Consider the following 13,611-nt stretch of genomic DNA (forward strand, 5'->3'; position numbering starts at 1 on the left):
TGCATCCAAAAGTTCTGCAGCCACTGCTCATCATCCCACACATAGATCACAATGCAGTCCCACCACTCAGTGCTTGTTTCCCAAGCCCAGTACTGATGGTCCATCGTGTTCAGCTGCTCCATGGATGCCAGCAGCAATCTTGAATTATTTCTTTCCATGGCACACAGCAGGACAGGCACCACCAAATCACTCTCTGTTCAGCAGCTCATGAAATACTGCAGGAACAACCACCTATAACGCTCAACATCAAACTGGCGAGCAGTTCATGATCTATGATTTCAGGCAGAAATGGTGGATGCACAGTTTACAAAGACTGTTGAAAAATGGCACAAAACAAAATTGGAAGCCCATGGAATGATGGGACGGAAAGAACTGCATCATGGGACAGCAAGCACACCTCTATGATGCACCACAATCCATTCCCAGAGCTCCCAACAGCAGAGGTGGTGAGTTGCACAGTGCAATAGCTACCCATGATGCAATCTCTCTCAGTCGATGCAAGAGCAATGATTGTGGATGTGCTGCACCAACACAAAGAGCATTGTGTGGATGTATGCAACCAATGTAATTAAAGCAGCTTATGACTGTTGATGTAACTTGAGTCAACTTAACTCTGTAGCGTAGACATGGCCTTAGCCTAGAAGACGAGGTAGCATCAGTGATAAAAATGCTTGCTTCCACCACCAGCTTGCTAGGAAGTCTCATATCTTCCTCCCCGAACTGACCACAGTGATCTATGAATTTGTCACCTCCAGATCGGATTACTGGAACTCCCTGTATTTGGGGCTTAAGGTGTCAGGAATGTGGAAATTTCAGCTCATGTGAAATACAGCAGCCTGCCTCCTCAGTGAGACAGGTTGCCATAAGCACATTACGTCTGTGCTCTAATTCACTTCCACTGCAGATTAAATTTTTAAAACCGGGACAGGACTCATCAATTCCATCTACAATCCACCAAGACAGCTTTGGTCTTCAGGACAACACAGCCCACAAAACCCAGGTCAAATCTTGTGAGAGCTGGAGACAAGTACATAGCATTCTGCAATTAAACAAGCTCCAAGAGGACTTCTGACTAATGCAGATTCTGACCACTTTCAGAGGATGTTACAAGACCAAAGATACATCTCTTTGACAATATTTCCCACCATAGCTAATTAATGTGAAGAGAGGAGGGAAGCAGAAAGGAAAAAAACAAAACAAAAAGGAAAGAATACATGAATACAGAAGCACAGCTGCCTCTTCCTGGGAAGGGAGAAGGGCAGGAGACTCTCTAAACCCTCCACTGACATCACTATGCAGACCTAATTCCCTGAGATACAGTCAGCTACTAAGATTACACATCTACAAAACTTTTGATGGATATTATGGATGAAATCCTGGCCCCACTGAAGTCAGCGGGAGTTTTTCCATTTACTTCAGTGGGGCCAGGACGTCACCTGAAAAATACCATGACCCTTTGTGTGTCTTAACTGTCAAGAGGCCCAACATGATATAATATTAAATATGGCTTTCCCAGCTATTGAAGCAAGGTGTAGAATCCACTGATCTCCACTGGTTGAATCACCAGACAGGTACCAGAGTGGGTCACATTCACTACCAACTGAAGTCTGCAAATTCAGCGGGTTCATCCGGGAAATAGAAAAATAGTACCTCTGTGGGGAGTTTTACACATAAGTATTTTAAATTGGAACAGTATGAATGTCTCTTAGCTTTCATGGTCAATCCATTCCTCAGTAGTAGCATTCCTCAAAAAAAAGAGTGGCATGAAACAGTATGTTACAACAGCTAGTCCCTGATAGTTTGTAGGTGGTTTCCCAACACCAAGAGTATAACTTGATTTTACCAGACTTATGCTGCTTGGCTTGAAATAGTACCGTATAGCAATGACCAGAAAACAAAAAAACAAACAAACAGACCCCACATATCCAGCAAAATTTTTTTTGTTAAGGTTGAATATATCTATATCTTCATAGGAAAGTCCTTCAAAGGATATTTCAGTTTAAAATAAAGATAACTGAAAGCCAGGAAATTCAAACTTAAAATTACAGCCACAACCCACCCCACTCTCAAGTAGTGGAAGAGAGGCAGTGCAGGATCTAACATTCCTGTCTTATTTTTTATTCCCCATTTTGGTGAGAAGATCTGGCCTGCAATAGATTTATTTACCCTCCCTCTCCACAAGAGGGACACATCCAGTGCTCCTTGTGACCCACAGCATTCTTGCTACTCTGCTTGCTATTCCTAGTTGCTGCAGATTAAGGAGACAGGAAGGGCAGGAAAGTATTCTTCCCCTCCCCCAGTCCTATGTGCTTGGGCAGAGTTGGCAACTCTTGCCTTTTTTCTTTTTTGTCAATTTCATGATGTTTGATTTTTTGTTGTTGTTTTTTTTGTTTGTTTGTTTGTTTGTTAACAGTCTTAGCATCTGGAATCATGTGACAGAGAATCTCAACTTTCATTTTTAAAAAGTTTCTAGTCGTCCTGGTTGGGAAGGGAGGTGCGGGGGGAGCTGAAAATGTGAATCCTAAAGGTTAAAAAAACAGAAAGCAAATACTAATAAACATGTGTGTCATTCTCATAAATTTTCAGGGCTCCTAGCTCAATTTTGGAATGCTCTGTATTGGCGAACTCTGGAAGTTGCTGTTGCCCCAGGTGGACTATCTCCTGTTGATAATAAGAACATAAGAATGGTCATACTGGGTCAGACCAATGGTCCATCTAGCCCAGTATCCTGTCCTCCGACAGTGGCCAATGCCAGATGCGTCAGAGGGAAAGAACAGAACAGGCAATCATCAAGTGACCCGACCCATTGTCCACTCCCAGCTTCTGGCAATCAGAAGCTAGGGACCCTTCAGAGCATGGTTTTGCATTCCTGCCCATCCTGGCTAATAGCTGCCGTAGTATAGATGTGCCCCAAGGCTGGCCTTTTATTCACCCTAATCTTCATTTCTATCAAATATGAGGGTCAGTCAAAGAACGACAACAACATTTTAAGTCAATATAATCATGTTTCAGTGGCCCACGTGAAACCTATAATTAAAATCCTACAAACTTTCTCCAATACTGTTTCAAAAATTTGTTTTTTAAAGAGGATTCACTAATGTAAAATTGTTTTCAAATTTATAATTTCTCTTACATGAAAGAAGTATCTTTGCACTAGATCATTCCAAAAAGCCATTTAAGATTGTTATATTCAAACTCGCAGAGAAATCAACATCAGGCAACTTACTGCTCGTTTGTTTTGAATCATTATAGCAAAATGAAATGCATCATTCAACATATTCTTACTTCTAGGCTATGGGAACAGAACTTGGTGCCAAATTGAAAGGATTTTCTAAGTGTATTTCTAAAGTTTATTTCTGCATTCTAAAATTAATATTAGAATCATAGAATCATAGAATATTAGAGTTGGAAGGGACCTTAGGAGGTCATCTAGTCCAACCCCCTGCTCAAAGCAGGACTAACCTCAGCTATATCATCCCAGCCAGGGCTTTGTCAAGCCTCAGCTTAAAAACCTCTAAAGATGGAGATTCCACCACCTCTCTAGGTATATTCTAGCTTTATTTGTTAGATGGAATCTGAAAACCTGACATTCCCAGGTGTGACAGGGTATATAAACCCTGCACTAGCAAGGAAAGGGTTAAGGAGATGCTTAAATGGCCCTGCCCTGCCACACCTGCAAATCATGCCAGGACTGGAGGAGTTAAGAAGAGGGAACTGCACTCAGATGGAGGCAATCCTGGGAAGGGAACAGGCTGATAAGCTTCTCCAACCCTGGAGAGAGGACTGACAGCCTACAGAGTCACTGCCCTGCCACTGCACTGGAGCCCAGTGAACTCTGAAGTGGACACTGATTCTCCCAGGATCCCGCTGAAGAAAGAGAGTCCCATATCCTGGAGGTTGCTATTTTACCTTTTCTTTTGTTTACCCCTTTTGCTGACTACAGGCTATTTGTTGACATCGTCGGGGACACAGACAGAGGTTGACACAGTCAAGAGGCCCCAGACGGAAGGTGAGCACCAGCTGGATAAAAGGACGCTCTGCAGCACCTGTTGTGGTGAAGATGGAGTAACTGGACCCATGTGCATGCACTCCCCACAGAGCCTAAAGGGGGCACTCTACTGCAGACTGATTTATGACATCAGGCCTACAGGAGTTAAAAACCTCAAACTCAATCAAAGATCTTTTTCAATTTAAAATTGAACCAGAAACTCTTTGGTAGTTCACTGTCCAATGCATGTTCTAAGCCATTATTAAGGTTAAGATTTTGTTAGTTATTTTTAGTAAAAGTCATAGACAGGTCGTGGACAATAAACAAAAATTCATGAAAGCCTGTGACTTGTAATAAAAATAACGGGATGGGGAATGACAGGGGATGACTGAAGCCGGGTGGGAGGGATGAGAGCCTGAGCTCTGCTGCAGGAGGAGACAGGGGGTTCTGCACTTGCCACCACTGTGGCTGATAGCCCTGGGGCCCCTGATGCAGCCCTGGCAGCTCACAGTTCCCTGGTCGCCTGTAACAGCTCAGAGCTGTGAGGTTCCCTGTGGCAGGTGGCAGCTCCAGGGCTGGCAGCTCAGAGCTCTGCGTCCCCTACTGTCCACAGCGACTCCATGCTCCAGGGCACCCCACCGCCCACAACAGCCGGGAGCCGCAGGCCTCCTGTGGTGGCTGGGAGTTCTAGGGTCAGCAGCTCAAAGCTTTGGGTCTCTTTCCACCCATGGTGACAGAGCTGCAGGGACCCCGACCACTCACAGCTCAAAGCTCCAGGGCCCCTGCCGGCTCACAGCTCTGGCCCTGCAGCCCTTAAGTAGAAAATGTCATGGAGGTATGAAAGTCATGGAATCCGTGACTTCTATGACCTCCGTAACATAATCTTATCCTTAGCCATTATCCTCAACATCTAGAATTGCTTCGGTAGGTAAACAACACACTTCAAGCTCCTCTGCAGAAGATGAACTTAAAAATCAGAGAACCAATATCAGCAAAGAATAGTATCTGATATTAGTAACTTGTATTAACTTAGAGGGAGGAGCGCACAGGCCTAAGGTAAGACTGTACAGTCAGTGTCACTTGCTAATTGTATGATTTGATGTCAATGTTCTAATCTATAATACCCATCTAAAAATGAAAACTATTAGCTACTGAGAAAATGAGCTGAGCTTTAAGAATCAGCAAGTTCTCAGAGAAACACAGGAAAAATACATTTTTAAAAGCTGTCAGATATTTTATACAAGAAATTATTTTTATTTGCTCAGTTTCTCCCTACTTTTATCTATTCTCCTCTCTTACTCCCACATTCCCCTTTTTCTCCACTTTCACCTCGAGTGGCCCCTCAAAGATCTCAAAATAAGTTAATAAGTTTTTATAACGTACAAAATACATAGCAAAGGCAACTAAAAAGCCATGTGCCTTTCATGGCCGAGATTAATTTCCACTTACTTACCTTGTCCTTTTTCCCCGGGGAGATCATCATATGTTCTACATGTCTGTGCAGCATCAAGCACCTTTTGGAAGCTATTAAAATTATATACATAAAAAGGGTCTTGTACACCAACACAAAAGCCAATCCAAAAAGGTTGCTGTGTACAGAATCCTGGAAATAGTGGATATGAACAATAAAGGACATGTTTTTCCACACACAAAAAGAGTTTGGTTAGCATATTTTAACAGCTGAAGCCATGAAAAAAACAATATGTGAAAATGTTACTATTTTATCTGAAAGATTTAAAGTTTGACTGATTTTCTTTTCATGACGTGTCATTAAGCAGACACACTTCAGAAATCTATTTCTGTGGGGATATTGCTATACCCTACATTATAATAATAATCTGTGCCTATTAAGAGGTATGATGGGGAGTAACCTTACCCAGATAGGTAACAGCAGTGACCTCTTTCAACACATGACCAAGTTTGATATGAAATCTGGGATATTACTTTGTTCTGTGTCCCTCCCACACCAAGTTACTTTTTAATCACATACATGAAAAGTTGCAGTAGCTGACCTATTTAGAAAGATATTTACAGCTAAAATATATGGAAGTTTTTGTTCTCATTACTTATTAATTTTTTTGAAGCATCGATGTACAAAAATAAGGCTATTTGCATGAATTCTGCATACATGTAGACTGCACTAATAACTAAAGAACAAAACTTTCTTTTAAATTATATGCATTGTTCTTCAACCTTGTATTTCTCAATTTCTACGGAGTTCTTGAAACAATAAAAGCTTAATTTTTGGTATTATGTAAGGCTTCCAATAACCATAGGTGTACAATGCTCATATATTAGCAACTAAAGCTATTGCATCATTGTAATAAAAATACAGTATTTGAACTCTTCGTATAAGCAGCAAGTTACATGCTGCCATACAGAGTTATGAAATTGTATATATCTGGACATTGATATGGACAGTAAAACACTTACAATAATTTAACCAAAGTCTCTGTAGCATGGTGGGGTTTTCATTTAAATGCAGAGTATTTTTGGATACCAACCCTTTGAAATATAGTGAACTAATTCACAGTGAGAGGCTGAGATGAAGTGTGCTCAAATTCTGTATTTCATATACCAAAAGGCACGGAGTTCTTATTATTAACATTTCTATTCAGTGTTATAAATTATTTTTTTTATTTGTATTACTGTAACACTTGGGCAGCTTTGTCCTGGGACAGGATCGCATTGTGCTAGGCGCTATACAAATAGAACAAAACGACAGTCCCTCTCTTTAGGAGCTTACAGTGCATTATAGATTATTTAAAGTAAATTCTTCAGGGCAGGGACACTTTGTATCTTGGCACTTTACAAAAACACTGAAGTTAGATTAATTTTTGACAGTTTTCTAAAGCAAAGATAGATAGATATGTGGAAAAAACATCATTAGAAAATGAACAGTGCAACATTATGAATTTTCAATATCTATACAAATGGCCATGTTAAAAAAAGGAGTTACCAGTTTAGGCTCCAATCCACAAACCTTTACACACACACTGTGCTTTAAGACTTCAAAGGCTTAAATGGGATTACTTTCAAGTTTAAAGTTACGCACAAACATAAGTGTTACCAGGACAGTGGCCTTAAATGGTAGTAAGCCAGGCTTATATGGATTTAAACTAAACCAAAGTAAGCCACTTACACCAAAATAAAAGTGTCCGCACTGGGTTTTGCACAGATTTAACTAAAACAGACAAACTCAATTTAAGTTAAACTGGTGCAACTTCTGGGTTAGACAAGGCCTTAGATAGGGTTAATTCAGCTTTTTCCAAGTCAGAGGGTATCCCGTGTGTGGATTTATGAATCCTGGATGGAAAGCAAAGCTAGCTCAGATATCTTATTCAACATGACTATCTAAACACGTTAACATGCTTTTAGGTTTATGTAAAACAAATTTGCTATACATGAGACTTCAAGGACCCAAGTGTCAGTAATGCTACTCTCTGAAAAGCTACAGTGCATCACAAGGGATCAAGAAGCTTACAAGAAGTGGAAGCTTGGTCAGATGGCTAGGGAGGATTATAAAAATACTGCTCGAACATGCAGGAATGAAATTAGGATGGCCAAAGTGCAACTGGAGTTGCAGCTAGCAAGGGATGTGAAGGGGAACAAGAAGGGTTTCTATAGGTATGTTACCAACAAGAAGAAGATTAGGGAAAGTGTGGGCCTCTTACAGAATGGGGGAGGCAACCTAGTGACAGAAGATGTGGAGAAAGCTGAGGTACTCAATGCCTTTTTTGCCTCTGTCTTCACAGACAAGGTCAACTCCCAGACTACTGCACTGGGCAGCACAGAACGGAGAGGAGGTGAACATCCCTCAGTGCTGAAGGAACAGGTTCAGGACTATTTAGAAAGATTGGACATACACAAGTCCATGAGGCCAGATGCAATGCTAAGGGAGTTGGCTGATGTGATTTCAGAGTCATTGGCTATTTTCTTTGAAAGCTCGTGCCAACTGGGGGAGGTCCCTGATGATTGGAAAAAAGCAAATATAGTGCCCATCTTCAAGAAAGGGAAGAAAGAGGATCCAGGGAACTACAAACCAGTCAGCCTCACCTCAGTCTCTAGAAAAATCATGGAACAGGTCCTCAAGGAATCCATTTTAAGGCACTTGGAAGAGAAGAAGGTGATTAGGAACAGTCAACATGGATTCAACAAGGGCAAGTTATGCCTGACCAACCTGATTGCCTTCTATGAAGAGGTGACTGGCTCTGTGGATGTGGGGAAAGCAGTGGACGTGAGATACCTTGACTTTAGCAAAGATTTTGTTAGTCAACCACAGTATTCTTATCAGCAAGTTAAAGAAGTATGGGTTGGATGAATGGACTATAAAATGGATAGAGAACTGGCTAGATCATCGGGCTCAACGGGTAGTGATTAATGGCTCCATGTCTAGCTGGCAACCGGTCACAAGCGGAGTGCCCCAGGGGTCGGTCCTGGGGCCGGCTTTGTTCAACATCTTCATTAATGATCTGGAAGATGGGGTAGATTGCACCCTCAGCAAGTTTGCGGATGACACTAAGCTGGGGGGAGTGGTAGATACCCTGGAAGGTAGGGATAGGATACAGAAGGACCTAAACAAACTGGAGGACTGGGCCAAAAGAAATCTAATGAGGTTCAACAAAGAAAAGTGCAGAGTCCTCCACTTAGGAAGGAAGAATCCCATGCACAGCTATAGACTGGGACTGACGAGCTAGGCAGCAGTTCTGCAGAAAAGGACCTGGGGGTAACAGTGGATAAAAAGCTGGATATGAGTCAGCAGAGTGCCCTGGTTGTCAAGAAGGCTAATAGCATACTGGGCTGCATTAGTAGGAGCACTGCCAGCAGATTGCGGGAAGTGATTATTCCCTTCTATTCGGCATTGGTGAGGCCACATTTAGAGTATTGTGTCCAGTTTTGGGCCCCCCACTACAAAAAGGATGTGGACAGGTTGGACAGAGTCCAGCGGAGGGCAACAAAATGATTAGAGGGCTGGAGCACAAGACTTAGGAGGAGAGGCTGAGAGAACTAGGCTTGTTTAGTCTGCAAAAGAGAAGAATGAGGGGGGATTTGATAGCAGCCTTTAACTACCTGAAAGGGGGTTCCAAGGAGGATGGAGCTAGGCTGTTCTCAATGGTAGTAGATGACAGAACAAGGAGCAATGGTCTCAAGTTGCAGTGGGGGGGAGGTCTAGGCTGGATATTAGGAAAAATCTTTTTCACAAGGAGGGTGGTGAAGCACTGGAATGGGTTACCCAGGGAGGTGGTGGAATCTCCATCTTTAGGTTTTTAAGCTGCAGCTTGACAAAGCCCTGCCTGGAATGGTTTAGCTGAGGTTAGTCCTGCTTTGAGTAGGGGTTGGACTAGATGACCTCTTGAGGTCCCTTCCAACTCTAATAGTCTATGATTCCCCTTCTACCCCTTCCCTCCCAGTTGAAAGAGCACAATTTGTATTAAGATTTCTTCCTTGAAAAAATCAGTCATACAGTTTAACGACACAGCATTAGAGGATAGATTAAAATAAAAGCTATTTTACTTGGTGGTTGTACTGTGCACAGTACTGAGTGTTTTAATGATGTAGTTATTTATACATTGCAATATTCGAAGTTCTGCTTTCAAACAAACAGTTCTGTTCCTTCTAAAAATATAGGCCATCTAGCAAATGAAAATTGCATCACTGACAATTTTTAAATCAAGACTGGATCTTTTTCTAAAAGATATGCTCTAGGAATAATTTTGGGCAGGTTCTATGGTGTGTATTATATAGGAGGTCAGACTAAATGATCTCAGTGGTCTCTTCTGGCCTTACAATCTATGAAATAACAGAATACTGGACACAAAAGAGCAAATGTCTCATGCACAAATACTATATGTTCCACTAAGTTTTAAAAAAGGCATCAAGGTTTGCAGGCATTATTTATTTGAAACAAAAAGCTCAGGGAAGTCACAACTATTCCCACAGCAACTAGAATGTAGTTATATTGCATTTGTACACTAAGAGAAATTTATCAGCATATACAATAGTATATGTTACTTATGCAAAAGGAATACAGGTTACAGTTGGTGTACATGACATAATTTGTATATCCCCAAGTCTAAACTTTCAGATGTAACACTAAATTAGAGGAGCATTATTAGTTAGGTTAGGCAGGCTCAAAATGTAGCTGCTTGAGTAGCATAAAATATAACAAGTCATACTGGTAAACTGCCAGAAATCAAAGGGCTCCAACTAATTCATAAATTTATGTAAATATGTGCATTAATTTATGCCCATTTGTACCCTCATAATACATTAATAAATGAAGCATTTATTAACTTTAAAGCTGTATGACTATTTGCATTCCCCATTCATCTGTCATACCCTTCTTTTTCCCCATGCCATTTTCTCCTCCCTTTCGACAGGTTTGCCCTTTTACCTTACCCTATACTTCAATTAACTCCTTCCTTTTCTAGCCAGCCTTCCTTTGAACTAAAAGTTTAAAACAGAGCAGTTAAACAAGCTAGTAGGTTGGCCCCAATACTATTAATTTTACTTACATAAGTCCCATGTATCTAAATGAATTACTCAGGCAATAAAATGAACAGAATGTGGCCCAGCCTTGATAATCATTCTAGAAGCAGAGTGGAAACTAACAAATGAGCTAACAAGTAAGTTGAGCTATATACTAAAAACATATTGCTACATAATTGCTGTATCAATGATCATATAAAGCGGAGTGTGCAAACCTATACATAGGGAGAAGGCAATTTAATCTTGTGTAAATGAGATATTAATTTGAAAAAATGTTGCAATGTTGTACCCAAAGACAGACACTTCAAAAACTGACTTGACAGAATGAGATCCTTCAGTTGCAAACATTAAGGCTCCCATATGCTCATGAGAAAGAGAAAGTGAAACAAATTCACTGTCAAATTGAGTGAAATGCTAGAAGTATATACATTTGTTCCACTAGAAAATCTATTGTTTTAACACAGCAACAAGGATTCTAATAAGTGTATGATTTCAAAAACACCTGACAGACAATGAGGCTCTGAAGGCAAACTGTCAACACAAAGCAATTTTTCAGAGCTCTTTTCTAGTGCCACCGACATCTCCGATTATTACAAAGGAAAAGACTGCAGCCGCCCCCTCCCCCCGTTAGATTCGTTTCTTTATTACTCAGATCAGGGAAATGTTTAATTCATCCCTTCGCACCCTCCAAATTGCTTCCACTGGATCTTTTGAGCTCTGCTGTGACCCTCACGGTTGTTTGGGAAGCGGGTGCAGCACCCGGTAAGCAACGCTACCCGGAAAGAGGACTCTGCTGCCCGGGGTGAACTCCCCAGTCGCCTCCCGAAGCTCTGCCCCGCCCTGGAGCCGGCGTGACCCACTCGTTCCGGGTTCGCAGCCTATCAGACTGAGCCACAACAGAGAAGTCCGCCAACCGGGGAGCTGCTCCCGAGCCACCGCTAAGCCCCCCCCGTGCCCGGGCAGCATGCGGCGGCGGCGCTGCCTGTCCTGCACTGCAAGCCAGAGCAGGTGCCTGCAATGCAATGCAAGCCTCCCACCCGCACCAGCGAGGGGACGAGAGCCAGTGTCACCCCCGTCACCCCGGGCTCGGGGAAGGAGTTTCAATGGGGGGGAGGGTGTCACGGGGCGAGGGCAGCATCACAGCTCGCCCCAATGAGGAAGGGCTCCGGGCAGGGTATCCGGTATCCGCCCCAACACACCGAGCCCGCATCAGCCAGCCGGGGCCCTTCCGCCCAGTGACACCCGCCCCCCACTCCTAGGCGGCCGGGGAAAGGCCGGCCTGAAACTACACGAGGAAGTGGGGAGGGAACCCCAGGATTCACTAGGGGGAACCTAGTCACTAGCCGGGACACCTACATTAGCCGGGACACCTGCCACCCCCTCAGCTCCCCCCCCCCATGTGCCGCACCCCGCCCTCAGCTCCCAGCCCTCTCCCTTGGTTCCCAGCCCCGTACCCCCCGCACCCCCACCTCCTCGGCGCCCAGCCCAGCCAGGACACTGTCTTCTGCCTGCTGGGAGCCAGTAGCCCCTGCGGGAGCGGGAGCAGACGCCGCGCCAGGCCGGTGAGAGCGGGGCAGAGCGGGGCTCCCAGGGGGCGGCGGGAGGCGCATCGCCGGGGGGCCGGTCGGTCACTCACCAAGATTAGGAGGACGCAGCCGGGGTCAGGCGGGGGCAGGAAGATGGCGGGTCTCATGGTAGATCAGTCACTCTAGGGGCGGGGGTGAAGTGATGCGGCTCCCACTCTCCGCGGCGGCTCCTCCGGCTCCTCACTTCCCCCGTCTCCAGGAAACACCCCGGACAAGTTCCACTGAGCGCCCTGCAGTGCCCGCCCCCCGACGCCACACACTTCCGGGTTCCCGCGCGGCGCGGGGGCACGCCGGGAATTGGAGTCCTGCCCGCCAGGCGCGCAGAACACCCTTTCCCGGCATGCAGCTCGCTACGCGCAGCCCGTTGCCTTCTGGGAAAGGTAGGCGAGCTCCGCTCCCGCGGGCTGAGCTGAGCGGCGGGTGCCGACTCCCACAATGCACTGGGGCGGCCCTAACAGGGCCTCCGGCCGCCCTTCCCCCCCTCGCAGCAGTGCCGGGACTCGGGGAGGGGCCCCGCGGTGGTTGCGGCGGGGCGGGGGCGCAGGTGAGTAGCGGCTGGCGGTGCCGGGCCTGGCTAGACGGAGCCTCCTTGCCGGGCAGGGCGCGCGGTGCCCCTCAGCCCTGCCCGGCGGGACACGCGTGTCAGTGGCCGCCGCTGTGGGCGCTGAGGCCCCGCCCTGCCCTGCCCTGCCCCCGGGCGGCTCTGGCTCTGGGACCTGGGTCCGGATCTGGGTCCAGAGCGGGGCCGCCCCGGTAGGGCGGCAGCGCGGGGAGCTCCGGTCCCCTCCGAGTGGCTCGTTGGTGAAGCCTGAAAACTTCACCGTCTCTGGAAAGATTTTGTTTTCAAAACGTCCCAATCCCACGAGGAGAAACGAGTCACGAGCTAGCCGGGTCCCCCCGGCCCATGGACCCGGCCCCTCCCGTCCCTCTGCTCCCACCCCCCGTGTCGCCTCGCACGCTCTGTCCCGTCCTCCCATCCCCTCGGCTGTCCGTGTGGTGCCCGTGCTCAGGGTCCCCAGTGACTGACCCGCGCAGCGTTCAGGACGGTTCAGTCTGCCTGTATTGTGTTCTGTTTCTTAAGCTCGACTAGAGATTTTCTAATGAAAAATAGTGTGGCTGTTTATTCATTTTAATTGTGCCAGTCGCTATAGCGACTGTGCGCCTCCGTTCCAAAAAAAAAAAAAAAAGAAATACATACTCATTGTCAGTGCCAGCATCAACAAAAGGGATTTTCATTAGTTCAGGCCATAGCCAGGAAAGTAATTCCTTGTTCAGTGGTGTGTAATGAAGGTACTTGTTCAATTAATATAAGCATTCATTGGGTGGCTAATACTGTAATAAATAGCTGGGTGCCAAAAGATGTTTAGATGTCAGTAAACTGGAGGGAGCTCAGACAATAGCAACAAAATGGTTAAAAAAAAATGAATGGAACATTTAAAAACCTTTCAGCAGCCCTAATTTGAACTGCATTTTTTGTATTTCTAATGTAAAAACAAGCATGAAGAAGCAAAATAGGACATAAGCTCATTTGCAGATCAACTTTAGTTA

General features: G+C 45.0%; 2 protein-coding genes across 3 annotated transcripts in view; one reads left to right on the plus strand and one right to left on the minus strand.

The window, feature by feature from the left end:
* ERP44 (endoplasmic reticulum protein 44) overlaps window positions 1-12,354 on the minus strand; it is a 117,783-nt gene extending 105,429 nt beyond the window's left edge. Inside the window, exon 1 of the mRNA XM_067569824.1 lies at window positions 12,114-12,354. Coding sequence (XP_067425925.1) covers window positions 12,114-12,170 — 57 coding nt within the window. The 5' untranslated portion in view covers window positions 12,171-12,354. The remainder of the gene's footprint in view (window positions 1-12,113) is intronic.
* A 4-nt stretch (window positions 12,355-12,358) lies between these two features.
* Window positions 12,359-13,611, plus strand: part of INVS (inversin) — a 170,841-nt gene continuing 169,588 nt past the window's right edge. Inside the window, exon 1 of one of the 2 annotated variants that reach the window (XM_067569819.1) lies at window positions 12,359-12,443. The gene's annotated coding sequence lies outside the window, so the exon portion shown is untranslated. Of the gene's footprint in view, window positions 12,444-12,485; window positions 12,608-13,611 lie in introns of those variants that run through there. The other variant, XM_067569818.1, reaches the window with a different exon arrangement.

This window comes from Emydura macquarii, unplaced genomic scaffold (assembly GCF_026122565.2).
Source record: "Emydura macquarii macquarii isolate MOO-44397 ecotype Brisbane River unplaced genomic scaffold, CSIRO-AGI_Emac_v2 contig_2948, whole genome shotgun sequence".
Lineage (NCBI taxonomy): Eukaryota > Metazoa > Chordata > Testudines > Chelidae > Emydura > Emydura macquarii.